General features: G+C 35.8%; 1 protein-coding gene across 3 annotated transcripts in view; it reads left to right on the forward strand.

The window, feature by feature from the left end:
• Pak (serine/threonine-protein kinase PAK 3-like protein) overlaps positions 1-19,691 on the forward strand; it is a 77,449-nt gene that overhangs the window by 22,325 nt on the left and 35,433 nt on the right. For all 3 annotated transcript variants that reach the window (XM_081769932.1, XM_081769934.1, XM_081769933.1), the window contains exons 4-5: positions 12,664-12,823; positions 15,455-15,651. In XM_081769932.1, the coding sequence (XP_081626058.1) occupies positions 12,664-12,823; positions 15,455-15,651 (357 nt within the window). The remainder of the gene's footprint in view (positions 1-12,663; positions 12,824-15,454; positions 15,652-19,691) is intronic.

A 19,691-nucleotide genomic window follows, 5' to 3' on the forward strand; every position in this document is an offset into this window, starting at 1 on the left:
TATATCTGTAAAGGATATTCTGGTGACCATGGTATCGCTTTAGTAGATTAGTGGTTCTGTATTGAGCTCTGTGCAGTGTGTGATAGTATTCATGTTTTAGGTAATACAAATTAGAAGTATTTTAATGTGAAATAAGCAGTTTTGTTAGTATTTTATTTCTCATTTCTTCTTAATTGGCCTTTTATAACACATTTATTTTAATTGCAGAGTTTTTCATTTTTTTACTTTTCTTCATTATTAGACAACACTTCTGTCAAGCATATATCTTGTTATATCTTTTGCTCGTTCTTCTGCATTTATCTTGAAATACTTGTTTCTTTCATTTCAAGCTGCCGTTAAAAGTAAGTAAATAGAGGAAACTTGTTAATTTATTTCTCAGTTTGTGGTCGTTTATTTCTTGTGCGTGCTGTTGTACAGTTTTTCCTCTTTTTTCTTATTGTTTCTGCCTTTTTCTTTCGTACAACAATGTTATTTTTTTTATTGGTATTTTGTTTTAGACATGGTTGAAAGTAGGAGTATGGATTGAGCGAATGTAGAAGTTTGTGTTTGTAAAGATTTTTGATAGTCTATGTAGCGTAATGATATTTTAAATTATGGAAGTTAAAAGTTATGTACGAGGCACGTCCACAAAATAAGTGTACTAGGGTCCTCGCGGGCAAAGAGAATTTGTTATTGCTATGTTGATCACACTGCTGTGTAGTTTAGTTCCTATCCTCTTCAGCGAGCCCAATCGCGCGTCTGTATGACCAAACCTGTGGCCACACTCACGTCTTCCTTGAAAGATGTCGATAACATCTGCCACCAAGTGCGAGATTGGCAGCGTTATCCGTTATCTTGTTGTGAAGGGAAAATTTTCGTACGAGTGCTTTTAAGTGGTGTCGTGAATTTAAAAACGGTCGTAGTGATGTGCATGATGAGCAAAGGAGTGGAAAACCGGCGATTTTGACTGATATGCGCATTCTACTGACCTGGTGCCTTCAGACTATCATCTGTTCACCTCCGTGAAGATGCATATGGGTGGAAAAAAATGTTTCAACTGACGAGAAAGCAAAGGTGGAGATGAAGAATTGGGCAAAAGAGGTGGCGGCAGACTTCTTTGACTAAGGCATAAAATAATTGATTCCTCGTCTTACAAAAATGCGTCGTAAGGAATGGCGACTACATGGCAAAATAGTTCACATATGTACTGATGTAAGCATGTAAAAGTTTTGTTTTAAATATTTTTTTTGAAACCTACTTATTTTCCGGTCGTGCCTCGTACATTTATATAAAACTTTCACTTAAGAGAGCAGGGATACGAGAAACATATTGTAAATAGCAATCCTGTAAAGTGGAAATATTGACGTGTCTTCAGTATATTCTTGATGGCTGTGATGTGGAACTTTAGGACACAGGTCTTGTGCACATGCATGTGACGATGGAAGTGTTGTAATTGAATTATTATTTTTTTATCTAGGTTGTATTGTTTCAAACTCATAATTATAATCCGTATAATATGTTTATTGTAAACTGTTACAAGTAAGGTAGAAGTTTTCCTAGCCATAACGAAGAGGTTAGTGGAATGACTTGTATTCGTAATATGCATGTAGTATTATAAGTAAGTTACGTTATTATGTAGTATAGCTACTCGAAAGTAATCCAAGAATTAGTTTTAAGAGGCATTGTAATGAGACAAAATCCGAAATAGTTGAAATTGTGGTAAAAATTTTTGGTGTAATGTGTACAAAATTTGAAACGTTTATTATATAAATATCGGTGGGTTTCACCCCTTAAAAGCGTTTAGTTTCTTCTTTTCGTATCATTTCTACCAAAATTGGGAAATACTAGGCAAACTGAAAGTATCTGAAATAGAAATTTTCATTTATTCAATTATAATATATTTCATTATTTATTATTATTACTGCTTTACACTTTTATTGTCATAAACATGTATATAAGTTTCATTGTTATAATTGTTCGTTTGTTTTTCGTGATTTGTTATGGTCAACGTTGATGTAAATTATTGTAAATATTTGTGGAGTGAAGGCTGTATTTATTATAAGAGGTCTTACAAAAATTGTCTCAATATTTTGAGAATAGATTTCTCACATCAAAATAATAATAATAATAATAATAATAATAATGTTCATATAGACCTGTGCTCAAAAGTGGATAGTTTCGGAGTTATAGGGTGCCGCAAACGTGAAAAAATAAACTAAATGTCCATAGTTCCACTACTATAGGACCCATCGTAGTCGGGTCAAGACATCACTGAGGAATAGAGAAGCTGTTTGGGAGTACTTGATCACTAGAGACCGGATGTTTAGGCATTAAAAACCTAGAAAATAAGCAGGCAAATAGGCACTTAAAATTTAAGAAATAGGCAGTAAAATAGGCACTAAAGTGTAACTCGAAATAACGAAGGTAAATACTTAATACAATTTAAAAAATAAATTCAAGTCATAGATATTGTTCAAAGAATATAGACACATACCTGTTTGTTAATATTTTTTAATGTGTATATATAAAAACGAAGGTTGACATGTATTCCATGTATATTTTGTAAATACATTGTATACAGCGCTTTATCACTACATATAACAGTCCAAATTCTATACATTTTAATTAGGGATGGCCAAAATTTTCCGGAATCCGGATTCCGGAAATTTTGTTTTCCGGAATCGGAAAATTTACTTTCCGGAATTCGGAAAAATTCCGGAATTCGGAAAAATTCCGGATTTCGGAAAAATTCCGGAATTCGGAAAAAATCCGGATTTCGGAAAAATTCCGACATTCGGAAAAAATCCGGAATTCGGAAAAATTCCGGAATTCAGAAAAATTCCGGATTTCGGAAAAATTCCGGAATTCGGAAAAATTCCGGATTTCGGAAAAATTCCGACATTCGGAAAAATTCCGGATTTCGGAAAAATTCCGACATTCGGAAAAAATCCGGAATTTAGAAAAATTCCGGAATTCGGAAAAATTCCGGATTTCGGAAAAATTCCGGAATTCAGAAAAAATCCGGAATTTTTCCGAGATCCGGAATTTTTCCGATTTTACTTTCCGGATTCCGGAAAGTAAAAATTCTGGAATTGGCCATCCTTAGCTAGTAGTTGTTAAAAGAGAAACACAATAATGAATAGGCTATATATACTGTATTAATTTCTTGTAGTTGGATATGTCTTTATCATTTACGTAGACAATTGCTACTGCAGTTATTTACTACTTTATGAGAAAGATCTTATTTTCACACACAAAAAAGTCGCCGGTATGTCTCAAACATTATCGCGTTCCCACCTGCAGCTGCTCCAAAGCACTGCAAACTACTTTTTAATCAGGCGAAAGGCAGTGAAGGAAAATAAATCTCAACAAATATTCTAATAACATTCGCTTATTGTCAACATACTTACAGTGAGCGCAGAAAGTGTTCGTACACCGTGCATAGTTTATATTGAAAACAGCTAGCATGAGAACGGGAGGTGGAAAAATATATATATAACCAGAATTAAGACTACACATTCATACATTTTATTTCTATATACAAGAGAAAGGCCAAACAAACACAATCACTGTTTTGTTCAGAAGAAAAGAGAGAATTCCTTTTTTGTAAACGCAAAAAGTCACCGTACACTTATGCTTGAATTAATGCTTATAAAGTATATTACGTTATTTAATATTTTGTGGGATTACCCTGTGCGTTAATGATTGTCTGTAATCTTGGTGGCATTGATTTCACCTGTAGTAGTTCGTAGTTCTGTAGCTTCGGGACTGATTATGTCCCATTCTTCTTGAATAGCTTTTCTTAGGCCTTCTTTAGTAGACAAGCTGTGCCTTCTGATTCTTGTCTCCAGAACAGATCATAGATGTTCTATGGGGTTCATGTCTGGGGATTGGGGAGGTGTGCGAAGCTGTTTCAAGGTATTATAGAGTCAGGGGCGGGTCCAGAGGGGGCAATCGCCCCCCCCCACAAGAGGAAACTCTTATTTTATACATAAATAAACCCATCCATAACAAGTTTGGAGCTCTTAAAAGTAGCAGTATTACCGCCGACCGCCCCCCCCCCAGAAGTCCGTCCTGGATCCGCCCCTGGCAAACCTTGCAGACAGGCCTCGTTCAACAGTACAAACAATAATTGCGATGTATAATGTTTCTATCACTGTGCGAAACCATAAAAAAAAATAATAAAAAAAGAACTCGAAGACCAAGAGTGTTGAGTGAACAAGTTAAACGTTACATTATTAGGGAAAGAAAAAAGGTTCCAAAAAGTAGTGCTGTGCAATTGGCAACGGATCTGGAAACACGCGGTGTTAAAGTATCAGCCAGTACAGTGCGGAATATTTGCAGGGTATCATGGTCGGATAGCCAGGAAAATGTTCTGGGTGAACAAGACAAATCGTATAAAGAGACTAAAGTTTGAAAAAGAGTATAAAGATAAGGGATCAGGCTTCTTTCTGGAATAGGGTCATATTTTCGGACGAAAATAAATTTAATTTTATCGAGTCCAATGGGAGGCGTATGGTATGGCGCAAGGTGAATACAGAGATGAATCCTCAAAATCTCGTCTCTAAAGTAAGACACGGAGGAGGGTCCGTGCTCGTCTGGGGTTGTATGAGTGCCTCAGGAGTGGGTCGTCTCCACCTTATCGATGGAGTGATGATCTACAAAGTGTATATTAACATATTAAAGGAATATCTCCATACTAGTGGGCAGAAGATGGTTCTTGAAAACAATTTATTGTTCAGCAAGACAACGACTCCAAACATACAGCGGAAAATACTCGATTGTGGCTACTCTATACAGGGGCGGATCCAGGACGGACTTCTGGGGAAGGGGCGGTCGGCAGTAATACTGCTACTTTTAAGAGCTCCAAACTTGTTATGGATGGGTTTATTTATATATAAAATAAGAAAGTTTCCTCATGTGGGGGGGGGGGGCGATGGCCCCGATCGCCCCCCTCTGGATCTGCCCCTGAGGTTTGCTATCTTTCTCAAAGACTTACCCTTCTTATGCACTTTAATAATTACTTTTCTTGTCTCCTCATTTGTTTCTGTTCGGTTGCTTCCCATTTCGACAGCCCACCGTGCAGTTTTTTCACTCCTATTCACAACTAAACTCATTCTGTTACTCGTCATGCTATACAGAGGTGTATACTCAGGTGAATACTAGTGAACCCCAGTTGTGGTATCTTTGTTTCGTATTCGTACGTCAGGTGTACGATCACTTTTTGCGTCTACTCTATATATTTTCTACGGAATTTATTAACTTTCTGACCATTAAACTTGTCTTTGTGGTTCTTTATTGATATATTCATAAAGCTTAGTTTTCATTATTCATATTGTGTGTGTTATTACACTTCTTAAATTTTCTGTTTCTTTTTCGCAGGCATTCTCGTTTCAATAGCATAGGTGTACGAACACTTTCTGCGCTCACTGTATGTACAGTAAATACAAATTGACTTTACGAAGTATACAATGTAATTGTTCAATAATTAACATAAGCAGGCATTCATTAATTTATATTAATATAATAGTTAACAAAACTAATAAGCGGGTGATTGATGACTCAGTGGTAGAGTTTTCATCTATGGTATTCTAACCCAGGACATGTGGGTTTTCGATGGCTAATTTTGTGTTCGAAAATTTTCCCGGTGGTACTCTTGGTTCCCTTTCTTATATTTGTTCCATCATCACTCATTAACGAATTTAGTTTATCAAAACTCTATAGCCATATATTCATTCTGTCCGTCAGTGAAACAAACAGTCTCAAGAACTATCTGATGGATTACCAATCAATTTTGGCCATGATGTACAGAGTCAATAGTTAAGAATCGAGTTCCCTGATGAATGTAATATTCAAACCGGAAGCGGTACAAATCAACCATTTCCGGTTTTAACGTTAATCATTATATAGTAAATATGGTAATAGATAGCGAGAAGCGGTTTCCAGTAATCGACATATATAACATTCATGTAGATAGCATGTTACCCAGTTTGTGCATCTGCTGAAAATAATGAGCTTAGGTATTTAGAGAGCATTTTCCGCTTTAGAAAATGTGTGCTTGGTAAAGAATGTAGAGATTTAGCTGAGTCAGGCACGTAGCTAGAATATGGTAATAGGAAGGGGGGGGGGTCTGTCACGAAATACTATGGTTATTTACCAGGGGCTCAATCATTCTAAACTATTTTATTGGCAACATATATTGATTCGTTTAGCCAAGATTTCTAATGGGGGCATGATACTGTGGTTACACACCAGAGGCTCGATCAATCTAAATATTTTACTGACACCATACCCATATTGATTGGTTAGGACAATAAAATGAGGATATATTAGTAAGTATTTTAATAAGAAGCTATGAAGAAATCTCGAGTAAAAAATTATTAAAAAGTATTGAAAAAGATATAGTCTTCCGAGGTCATTCGAACGGTGTCGAGAATTTTGCGTCTGGGAAATTTGCGCCCTACCTCAAGAACAGGGAAAATTGCGCCTGCGATGTACCTCCACCGGGAAGTTTGAGACCTGCGAAATAAAAGAACCTATTGGAGCTTACGCATTTCCTCGGAGGGGCTGACATTACAGCATAAACAATCCTCCCCCCACAACCATGCCATTTGTGATTTATTTTCATTGTGGCTATATAAGGGGAGAATAAACTTCAATATAAGCCAAAAGAACACAACGGATCAACGCAATCACTGCTTCTTCCAGAGATGATTTTGGGGGAACACTGGCCTCCCCAGAGCTCTCAGAGTGCCCCCTCGGAGGAGACCAAAATAATACGTCTATAATATAATAATAAATAGAATAGTACCAGCAGTGACCCCCCTCCGGAATACTAAATGTGCCCCCCGGAACATTTTTCCTGAAAGAACGACTGAACGCAATTGTGTGTTTGAAGTGTAATTCCAGCAAGTAAACACACTGTACATAGTTTTCTTGATAATATTACTGAACTGATTTTACATTCACTTTACATTTTCTTTTCTATATTTTGTGTCCTGAAAAGCCAAACAACTCTCAAGGATTGTGAACAGAGATATCTGGGTAGAGCCAAACAGCCTTTTGTAGATTAAATTATACTCTTTGATTATATTAATAAATAATTATATATCAGTCATTTATACGTTTATTGTAAATTTTGTAGTATAATGAAAAATTGTATTTGTATGGATTGCCCTTTAGTGAACTAAAATTGTATTTTTTTTTCATTTGTTCGGAATATTATAACGGATGGAGTAACTCACTGAGACGATGAGAGGCAAGCCTAGTTCAAGTGCGAGTGGAAGTTACTTTACACAATACAATAATAAGTTGAATTGTAGGGCGCTAACATCCCAGTGCAAATATATAGCCGGCGCATTTTCCCCTCTTTTTGGGGTAGGGCGCAAACATTCCAGTGCAAATATATTGCGAGTGCATTTTTTCCTATTTTTGTGGTAGGGCGCAAAATTCTCGCATTCAAGGAAAATATAATGTCCGTGAAGTTGACAAGCCACTTATGTCAGACTCCAATTTCGACTTTAAACGTCGCTAGTGCTAAGTTAGTGTTCGATAGTGACGCAAATCGTTAGTACTCCAACTGCATGCCAACACGCCCACTTCTAAGAATCATCTCAAAAGTGAGGTTAACCATTAGAGCAAGTAAGTGCTCATTGGTGCCATTAACATTAACGTTAAAGCCTCCATCGTACGGCCCTTTGAGTAATAATAACACCACGTTTTTTGCTAGTCTCAATGCGTCCCTATATTCTCGCGAATATTCTGACGTGCCCAAGTTAGTTACTTTTTTTTTGGGACTATTGTTTATGTTATTGTTTATTGTTTATTGCTAGTCTGCAGAGTAGTCCTTACATTAATATGCCATTGTCCTTGATAATCATTGCGTATTTACAAGCAATTTGTTATTACTGTTAGAAGATATCAAAAAACAAGATAAAATATACTACTTAACGGTTCATATTTTTCTTTTACAGTACATAAACGATTAATAATAATAATAATAATAATAATAATAATAATAATAATAATAATAATAATAATAATAAGAAGAAGAAGAAGAAGAAGACTATTCCAGCATAAAAGTTATCAATTGCATTACACTGGCAACAAGCGACGCATATTTTAACTTCATAAAAAATCGTTTCTCACGATTTTCTGGAAAACTACGTATGATAACATCTTCATTATGTCAAGTTGTTTATCTCAGTGTAATATATGTCTTACCTCTGGACAATATCACAGTAAAACAAAAATTAAATATTAGGAGTACATCGTACTTTTGGACTACATCTCATTAACCATGGGAAGATTGAGTAGTGTATACTTTAAGATATAAGTTTCAGCTTAACTTGCATCATACATTCTTAGGATTACAAAAAGGAAATTTGTTCGTTTGCATTTGAACAAAATTCTTAGGATTACAAAAAGAAAAAATAATTTTTCCGAATTCCGGAATTTTTCCGAAATCCGGATTTTTTCCGAAATCCGGAATTTTTCCGAATTCCGGAATTTTTCCGAAATACGGATTTTTTCCGAATTCCGGAATTTTTCCGAAATCCGGATTTTTTCCGAATTCCGGAATTTTTCCGAATTCCGGATTTTTTCTGAATTCCGGAATTTTTCCGAATTCCGGAATTTTTCCGAATTCCGGAATTTTTCCGAATTCCGGAATTTTTCCGAATTCCGGAATTTTTCCGAAATACGGATTTTTTCCGAATTCCGGAATTTTTCCGAAATCCGGAATTTTTCCGAATTCCGGAATTTTTCCGAAATCCGGAATTTTCCGATTTTACTTTCCGGATTCCGGAAAGTAAAAATTCCGGAATTGGCCATCCCTAATTTTAATCAGTACACACAGCAGTCCAAAGTTTTACAGCACTTTATTAGTACACATAGCAGTCCAAAGTTTTATTGCATCTTATTACTACAAACACCACTTATTTCTCGAAGAGGTAGAATCCTTTCTTGAGATACTAAATTATATATTTTTACCAATAAAGCCTTATTTCGAAGAAAATGCATAGAATAGGCAACATTAGGCACTAAAGCAATTATTTAGGCAGGAATGGGCCAAATAGGCAAAATAAAATTGGGTTAAATTGAAACTATGACAACCTATAAAAACTTTAAAACGTTATTTTTGACCATATCTTTAATATTAAAGAATAGGCATTTTGCCTAACATCCGGTCTCTATTGATCACTCTCCACCTGCCTCTCTAAAAATCGGTGTGCAAGTGCTTTAGCATTCTTAAACATGCATATTTGGATAGTTCACATACCAATTCTTCAGTGATTCTTGACTCGAGAACAATAGGTCCCATAGTAGTGGCGCTATGAACTTTTAAAGTTAACTTATTTCACGTTTTCGGCACCCTGTAATTCCGAAACTATCCACTTTTGAGAGCAGGTCCATATGGACTTTTTTCTTATTTTTATGTGAGGAATCTGTTCTCAAAATATTGTGGGACATTTTTGGAATACTCTGTGTATTGAATTAGTTGTTAATCAAAGTACGTACTCATCCCTATATGTTCGCATGCCAATAGCTTGGAAGAAAAGGATAATTTCAGTAAGCTCTTCTCTAAGTTGCAAAGAAATTACATTTCTTTGCATAAAAAAGATCCATTCGTTCCAAAGTTAGGAACATATATAGAGTACTCTGCATTTTTGTTGTGAACAGCTGTGGAGTTTTGTAAAGTTGTCTTTATTATATTACTTGTTTTATTGTCGGTTCTAGAAATAAGACTCTCCCTCGTATGTTTTGGACCAGCGGGAAGGGCTCGCTAAGTATTAATATGCTTTAATTTACATCATTAGGTTATTGTTCTTATCTGTACTTGTTCCGCAGTTATAAGTAAATTTTACAACTATTCGTTACCACAATAAGATAATACTGAACGAAAATTAATAAATACTAACGTAGCTACGAATTAATACATTAAGCTTTCTTATTGTATATATTTCTTGATATACTGAATGTTCTATACATTTTGTATGTTCTTTCCCTCAAGTTATTTATGTAATTTTACTTAGCTAAGCTAAGCTAGTTAAACAAAGCTGTCATTACTTCGGATTTTGTCTTCATTTTTTGGGGGTGTGGTTGTTAAAAATACAAGGCATGTCCGTTAGCCCCAATAATTCCATTCGATTTGTTTCTTCTTTTGACTTGCTATATTTCAGATCTAGATACTACCAAGCTTTGTCACATGCTTTCATGATTATTTCCTTCCGAGTCTCTGAGCTGCATCACGCTTTTTAATATGAGCCGAGCTAATAATGTTCTATTGAAACTTTTTCTGGTATTTGTTTATTATAGAGTTCTGCTATACTTTGTGTTCACGAAACAACAATCCTTTCTGTGTCACTGTACCTTATGCTTTCATCAATCTGTCAGTGAATCATTATTAAGAACTCCATACTTTTAAAAGAAAACTTAAGTCGTTAGAAGTGGCCCCGCATAGCGTAGTCGCAAATGCACTTGCCTTCGGTGCGAGCGATCCCGGGTTCGATTTGTGGGGGCACTCGGAGTAAAAAGCTGTTTCAGGCCAGCCACCCTAAATGAGGTTTTCCTCATTCCTACCAGGCAAATGCCGAGGTGGTACCTAACTTATAGGTCCCAGGTCGCTTCCTTCCTTCCCCAATCATTTCTTCCTTCCCTTTCCCCGGATAGTGTGCTCTCCGAGGAACGTCATCCCTCGAACGTAACGGGCTAAATGGCCGTCGATGCCGAGAGACCAGAAATCAAAATCCTAAATCCTTAGGTCGTTAGAAATCCAGCTTTTCAATAAGAAAAGTAGGTTCATCCAGAAGTGTTGTCATAAAACAATACTAGGCGGGAGATTCTTGTCTATCTGAAGACTAGTAGTTAGTAATTAAGGCCACATTTTTGCTAATTAATATAATATTTTTGCATATTTCACCTACGAGTATATATGTATACTACAAAGAATCTAGTGCCTGTATATATATATATATATATATATATATATATATATATATATATATAACAAAAAGGTACTTAACGTAGTTTGCGTGAAGGTTGTACGCATGTAAAAACATAAGCAAATTTCGCTTTTCAGTTACAATAGATTATCGTCAGGCCTACAAAGAAGAAAACTGGAAGGAAAGCTTGAGTATGTCGCGAGTCATCTGACGTGAACTCAGGCATCATTGATAGTAATTCGTAATCGTAAAAATTATACAATATAGATGCTCATAGTAATGGGTTCCTTTGATATTATACACTGAAAATAGTTTTGTTTCTTTCTCATTTCGTTCCTCGAAATCTGTTTTATCTTGAGTACATCTCAAATTGTTAGTTTTGACGTGGTCCTGTAATCCACCTCTATTGGAAGCGAATTAATATGGTGGGGAAAGGTATATTGTTACGGACGAGAGTCGTTCGGAAAGTAACTTCCGATTGGTTAAAAATGAAACACCAAAGTATATAAGAAGAGTTTATTATACACATCTCAAAACTACTTTTTTACTCTACTTTTCAACCCAGTTTCCCTAAACAGTCAAGCACGTATCATATCTCTGTACTAGCTTAGAAATTCCATCAGCATAAAAATCTCCCGCCTGTGCCTTGAGCCAGCATGTGACCGCATCGTCCAGCTCCTCCTCATCATCAAAGTGGTGAGATCCAAGCCACTTCTTCATCTGCACGAAGAGAGAAACCTCGATTTTTCACGAACTTTTCCATCAATTTTCTAAACGAGTTCATCAGTGATCACTGATAGCGTGCCACTCCTTTCTTCGTCATTAATGTATGTTCGTTCACTTTTAAATGAACGAACCCAACAAACAACTCCTTCACGTATCACATTGGTCCATACAGTTCCCGATGAATATCTGCTGCCGAATATCGTTTGGCCGTAAGAAAACGTATAACATCTCATATTTGGCGAGGTTTTCTATCGCAGTACACATTTTGAGACGCTTCAAAAGTGGAACTAGTGATCAGACAACCTTCACTCTTCCACGGCTGGATGCAGACTGATCTAGCGCGCACGTCTGTGCAACGATTGGTAGCGCCGTTCCCGCTACTTCACGCACAGTAATCAATCGGAGGTTACTTTCCGGATGCGCCTCGTACATATTCCATCCCTAACAGATTTATTAAAAAAAAAAAAAAAATCAGACAATCCACTTAAATTACGTGTTACATAAAGACGTAATGCAAAAATTAAAATCGTACACTGCAAAGTTTTCTTGTAGTTCAGTAAGACGAATTTGGATTTATTTCGAAGTCCGTTGCAAATTCCCGAAAGCTATAAGAATTAACGAAAATAACATATATTAAAATTGTTAAGAAATATTACTACTCGTGGCTTAGTTTTATTGCAGGTAGGGTTATATGGATTCTTTCCCTCCTTCCGTTGTTCTGTTTTGTCAATTTCCCAGACAAATATGTCTGAGCTGTAAAAAGAAAGAAAGAAAAAAAGCTAACCATCCTTTAGCAAAGTTTTACAGTTCTCTTGCCTTAGTGCTTCGTAATCGCCTTCTGTTCTATAACTTCAGTAATTAGAAACATGCTACTTCTGCTCACTGCTACACTTCTTTTTTCCCCTCCTTATATCACCTTTCAAAAGGCACATGACAGTTTTTGCTAGTTGTAAGACCCAACAGCAGGAACTCTTCTCTTGTATATTGATAACTAATATTTTCTGTTTATCTTTAGGGCATGCCAGAAGCATGGGCTCGCTTATTGATGAATTCTAACATTTCAAAACAAGAACAAAAGAATAACCCTCAAGCTGTGTTAGATGTGCTCAACTGGTACGATACTTCTTCCAAAGAGAATAAGGGTTCCAAGTACATGACAACAACTAAAATGGTTGGTAAGTGTTCCTGTTGCTCCTTCAAGATCAAAAACAGAAGTTGTAAAACTACTTCTTATACATGATTGATTAGTTCGCGTGGTCTAGGATTGAATTTCTCAGCGTCGTGAGTTAATTAGCGTAAGAGATAGTGCGCTTTAGACTAGAAAGCCAAAAATAATGGTGATTGCAATTGGATGTGCTGATCATAGTCCGCCGTCGTGGGCTGTAATGCCAAAGAGTTTTCAGTTAATAGTTGTTTTAGATATTTATAGAAGTAGCGATTGCATTACAGGTTGTGTTCGAAATTTTGATTTGCAAAAAGCTGAAATAATTGTCAAAGGTATTGTAACCTATGTATAATTTATACGTTTTCTTCATGTAGAATTGCTGTCCAGTTCCACCGCACCTTCGGTAACATAAAATGTGAACGAACTTAGTGTGAGGCTTTTTTTAATGATCGATTCCAGAGCACTTGATGAAGCTGACAGTTCTCTTGTATTTTGCCACGATTTGATGGCTTTTCCACCGCTTGTTTATGCAGGGGTGCATCATTTATGTCCACCCGTGATAACGGGGAAACCAAGAGAGGAAGAAAAGCGAAACTTTGCACGAAGCAGCCATAAGGAAGTACATCTTTGCACATATTAAACAGAAATGCTAAACAGTGTTGCCAACCCAATATAGAGTTCTTTTTCAAATGGCACTACGTCACATTATTACACATTTCAAATCAGCATGTCAAACGGAAACGGAAAATACATTTATTATTCAGTGTTGCAAACTAAGGATGTTATAGTATCTGAAACATCCAAACTTTGGAAGCCTCTATCACACATACGGCACAGCGGAGATGGACAAGATAATGCACATCGAAAGTACCTTAGTAGCATTAGATAACATGGTCATGGTATGACTTGTTTCGAATGAATAGGAACGAAGTTACAAGGGTTTGAAAATTTAATTTTTTTTGAAAAGTTTTACTTTGAAAACATGCTTAGGTAAGTATCATATATAGTTACTTGTATGGTTTGCAATTAACAAAACAAATAATTTTGCCGTTTACAGCGCTTCGATATCCCAAACCGTTCCGGAGATATGAAAGCATTGCTGAAGTTTGCAACACTGCTTAAATCGTGTAATTGCGAGGACTTACTGTAATTAGAGCTACTGAAAGCTATTGCTGTAATGCTATAAAGGAGAGGGGAAACAACAATAATTTTAAATATTTTCCACAAATATGCCATTTTTAGCAGCGTTTATCTGATCTTTGGAACGGTTTGAGATACCGAAGTGTTGTAAACGACAAAATGATTTGTTTGCCAATTGCAAAGCTACAAGTAACTATATATGATACTTATGTAAGTATTTTTTCAAAATAAAATCTCTCAAAAAATTACATTTTCTAACTCTTGTACTTTGTTCCTATTCCTTCGAAACGAGTCGTGGTATGACCATGGTATCCAACGTTAAAATACTTTCGATGTCCATTATCCTGTGCATGGCTGGTGTGCTGTATGTGTGATAGAGGCATCCAAACCCTAGATGTTTGTGATACTATAACATCCTTAGTTTGCAACACTGAATAATAAATGTGATATTTTTTAAGTTTTCGTTTCTCATGTTGATTTGAAGTATGCAATAATCTAATATAATACCATTTGAGAAAACGTAACTTTATATTGGGTTGGGTACACTGTTTGATGGGCGTTTCTGTTTAATATGTGGAAAGATGTCCCCCTTCTTATAGTTGCTTCGTGCAAAGTTTCGCTGCTTTTTTCTTCCTCTTTTAGTTTCTCTGTTATCGCTGTTGGACATTATAAATGATGCACCGTGTATGTATAAACATGCCGTGGACTTTCTTTTAATGTTTATTTATTTATTATTCGAAAATAATGAAACAATAGATTCTAATATCAAAGAAAAAGGAAGAAAGTTCTTAACTTTACATCCTTGAATTTTTAACATATAAAAGAGGACCATATTTCCATGGCCAAAATGTGCTCTGAAAATTGTGAGACTTTTTATTTATTTATTTATTTTTAATTAAAGGAGGTTTTCAGACGTAGACAACATCGAAGAACACATTCATATACGTTGTGTCAGTAGAAAGGTCATTTGTTGGCGTAATTTGAATACTCTTTTGTAGTTGAGAGGGAAAGGGACTGAGCCTTTGGGCGTCTGAAATTATACATAAGGAAATCGTCTATACTTGCAGTTCCAAGGAGTTGCTTCTATTAACAATTGCTCAATAGTTAACATAATTCTAGGAGCATGAAAGTACTCTTCTCGTAGGAGTGAAGAATTTGTTCGATAGGCTCATAATTATTAGCCAGAAATAAGTGTACTTTTGTTATTCGATAAAGGAGGAGTTCAGACAACTTGTACACCTTGTTATGTTAAAATTATTTAGGAAGAAATAATGATTGTCTGTATTATATCATTCTTCTTTGCGTTCTTGACTAGCTTTCATATTTTAAATGAACTAAATTGTTGTGCAGTAGAATTCCTAGATTGTTCTCCGAGGTTAGAGATAGTGTTTAGTGAATTTGTATCAGCTCTTATTTTAATGTTATCGCTATCTTTGTAACTGTATCATCTTAACAGAAATTTCCATTGGAAGAGAATAATAGTTTCGCTATTTTGTTGTAGCCGATCCGTCTCCGCGGCCAAGCTACGTAACAGAAAGGCACGCAGCAACCGCTTCAGGGTCTAGTCACACGCCTACATCAGGGAGCCATCCTTCAAGTTCCCCTTCCACCACGCCAGATACAGAGGCCACCGATGAACAGGAAGAGGAACCTCCGCCTCCACCGGTTGCAGTACGTCCAGAACGCACCAAGTCCATTGTAAGTATCAAATAATAATACTGGCACAATACATATTTCCCCATTATATGGCCCAACTAAAACAATTACAGTAGACTCGCGATTATCTAGTCTAGTGTAGGGGAAGATCAGGCCGAATAATAAAAAAAAAGCGGGAGTTTTATAATTACTTTCTTTTTGCCGCACTCATACCATTAAAAATACACTTTTTATACCATAACTGCTGTTATTCGTATCTTCTGACCTCTTAGTACAAGCCAATATTTATAAATATTTGTTATGCACTGTATCGTGCATCTCAAGAATTCCTTACAGAAAAAGGGAAGTCCAAGAATAAAAATATTACGCCATTTTAAGAGAAATTTTATGATGTGTAGCTTAATTGCAGGAAATATAATATTAGGTACACTGTATAGTATGGATACATAAAATTTTAAAATAAACAAAACATAACGCAAAACGTAAGGCTAATTCTTAGAAAAATAATTGTAACTTATTATACTGTCCGATGGTAAACAATTACAAGATGTAAAAAGATAGGCGTTAAGATACAAGAGTCAAAAACAAAAGTCTTTAGTTTTTGAAAGTCCTGTCCATGAGGGCTTATCCTGTATTTTCTCTTAACTTTTTGGGCTACTCGTGCACCTTCGTGATCAAGTAGCTTACTTGCGTGGTCTCCAGTTCGATTCCAGTGGGGATACTAATCTTGGATAAAACCGTAAGTAGTCTTGTTGTTGGGATCCTAATATAAATAAACCCTTTCTCATACAGACTGAGGTAGTTACCAGTGGTGCGAGTGTTCTCGGGTTCAAGTTTCCCCTCCACCACGACCGAAAAAGTAAAAGCTTTTCAGGTCATGCGTCCTAGGTGAAGTTTTTCTGGGTTTTTCTCATTCACACCAGGCAAATGCCAAGATGGTACCAAATGCATAATGGCCCTAGTCTGTTTCTTTGTATCAATAGGTAGTATGATCGCCAAAGGACGTCATTCCTCATATGTGACACGCTAACATGACCGTATGTGCCGAAAGCCCATAAGTCTAATACCTAATCCTAAACGTATAAACTGAGAAGTGAAGGGGTGTATTAAATCGTCAGCTTATTCATTCATTTGGCAAAGCACAGAACATTTTCCTAATAGCTTTCCAAGCATTTACTCCTTGTGCAGGGTGTCCACAAACCTTGTAAACGCGGGGAGAGTTACAGAAGCATATAAGTACTCAGTCAGATTTACCAATAAAGAAACTGAAAATAGGCTAGTAGTAGGTAGAAAATGCATATTTAAAAAATATTAATCCTAAATTAGCAAGTAAATTGAGATGGGCTGGGCTGGCCTGTAGCTCAGTGAGTAGTGTATCGGACTGCCAATCCAGCGATTTATTCAATGCCCAATGGTTGATCCAGACCATGAGTCCTGGGGGTTCACTCAGCCGTGGAGAACTAATACTGGGACAAGCCAGTTCCAAATCGTTCCCCCTCCCCAATCCCACAAAAGAAAGAAAGAAAGAAATATCCTTGAGGAGGAGCGCGGCGAAGATCAGGAATACTTAAAGAGATTAATCGTGAATTAGAACGGGAAGAGAAGACCAAATATATGGAAAAGAGAGAATTAGAAACTGAGGTAAAACGACTTGAAGGGGAAAAGAAACGAGTAAGAAAAGAAGCTGACTCCATACAATTAGACATGGATAACAATATACGAAAAAAAATAAGCAAAAGTAAAAAAAAAAAAAAAAAAAAGAAAGAAAGAAAGAAAAATCTTTTACTGACTTATGTGTGTATCAGTTTCGTAAAGAAATTAGTGCATTCTGTGGAATTAAACATAGATAATGAGAAGTAGCATTAAAAAATTTAGCTGTTGTTAGTTTCGTAAGTAGTTTGTATCAGTGAAGTTGTTAATATGTAACTGATCGTTTAATTCTAATTTCGTGTAATCAGTGTGAACTACGTATACTATTATGATCCAAGAAGGAGATTAAGTTAAAACAATGGAAATTGAAACAAGAATATTAAAATGTGATATAATATATGTATGAAGGTTTATATATATATTTCTTACTTTCTAACGAAACAATAGATTGTAATATTACAAATAGCCTGAAAAGATAGAGCATAAAAGGAAAGAATAAGGGGGAAAGGAGGTTGACAAAAAAAAAAAAAAAAGACATTTGTAGAAACCTTGTTGATAACATGACCTGCTAATCTTAAAGACATCTCGATTTTATTATCCGTACTATAGTCGGTGATGAATGCACACTGTAAATTCATTGGCTAATTCTAGTGTAAAGTGCCACAGATCTATAGCTTAACGTAGGATTGAAATCATATGAGTTCCCATTGGAGATCGAACCCATATCTCCCTCTATAAAAGTGCATATTCTAACCATGTAGCCACAACTTACGAGTTCCGTGTTATGTTACTTTTTTTATTCATCTTTTGCACCGTATATATGTATAGCGTCTAGTACTTAGAAAGTACTAATGAACTGACGTGATCAGTCTGTCTAAGATATTGTTTATCACTTCGTAATTTGACCGCTGGACAGTTATTACGCCATACAGCGGGAAGTCAGTATTTGGTAGGGGCAGGAGTTTTTCACAATTTGAAATTAAACATTTCACATTTGAAATTAAAAATTTCGTATTTTGTCGCATTTTGAAAAATAAAATGTCTTATTTTGTCGCTAAATAAAGTATTTTTCAAACTCTAATATACAAACTCTAATATAAATTATACAAACTCTAATATAGGACCAATATAAGTAATGAACAATAATATATTTAGGACAATGAACTTATTCGTTATGCAGTTATAACGAATTACTTCTTTCTTCTTTTACAAGTCCAAAAACTTAAAATACACTAGCACAGTATCTTTACGATTGCCATTACAAAACACCATACATTGTATTAGATATACAATAGGGATGGTCAAAATTTTCCGAAATCAGATTTTCTTAAATTCCGGAATTGGCCATCTTTATTATACAACAAAAACACATATACATGCAAAATGGGGGAAAAACATACATACAATACATTAGCGCAGCATCTTTTTGTATATCTCGTCTGCAAATTATTGTTCTGATGAAAAGTGCAGCACACTGAAATTGACGTTTTAAAGAAATTTGTAATTTGTCGCGTTTTGCGGCATATTTCGCTCAAAATATCAGTTATCGTATTTTGTCGCGACTTCAAAATACCTGTTTCCTTACTCAATCTGATATAGTTCGTTGAAAAACCAACTCTGGGCTTTGTCGCGAAACTTTCGCGATTTCGCAACTTGCGAAAAACCCCTGCCCCTAGTATTTGGGCACTTTCAGATACTTTGTTTCTTGATGGGGGCGCGATGACTCAATGGTAGAGTTCTTACCTCTGCTGCAAGATTTTAGATCCGCCACGCATGTTCATGGGACTTTTCGTTTCTTTTTTGTTTCCTTTCAGACTCTCGTTCCTTCAGTTATGTCATAATATTTAAAATATACCCGCACTGGCTAATGTGGTATGCATTAATAAGCGTCGTGAAGAAAACTGATTTTATTATTATTATTATTATTATTAATTATTATTATTATTATTATTATTATTCTGGTTGTTCGTTCATTGATACTTTCTACAAAAGTTAACAGACGCCTCTCTTGATTTCATTTCCAGCACAGGTTGTATAACTACGAGCTATGATTTAATTTTTGTATTTGTAATCCGGCTTTGCCAAGTGACACTAGTTACTTGCGTTAACTGAATCACCTTTATGCAATGAGAAAAGGCGAAAAGGCTTTTTTCTCATTGAATATAATCACCGTGACACCTTTATGCAGTTTCTTCATTCGTGGTTTGTAAACATCAAGTGTGCATCGCGGAAGTAGTAAATTTGTAAAACAAGTGGGGCGATGTTATAAGACTCCAGGTCGATCTACGGGAAAATGTGTTCGAAAGTATGCTTTTCTTGATTCATTGTTCTATACCTTTCTGCTTATGTGGTTCGTTGCTGTAGAATAGAATTATTCCATGGAGAATAGAATTAAAGGAAGTTCACAGTATGAAGGTAATTTCTCCCACATT

Source organism: Thermobia domestica, chromosome 8 (assembly GCF_964235325.1).
Source record: "Thermobia domestica chromosome 8, izTheDome1.hap1.1, whole genome shotgun sequence".
NCBI lineage: Eukaryota > Metazoa > Arthropoda > Insecta > Zygentoma > Lepismatidae > Thermobia > Thermobia domestica.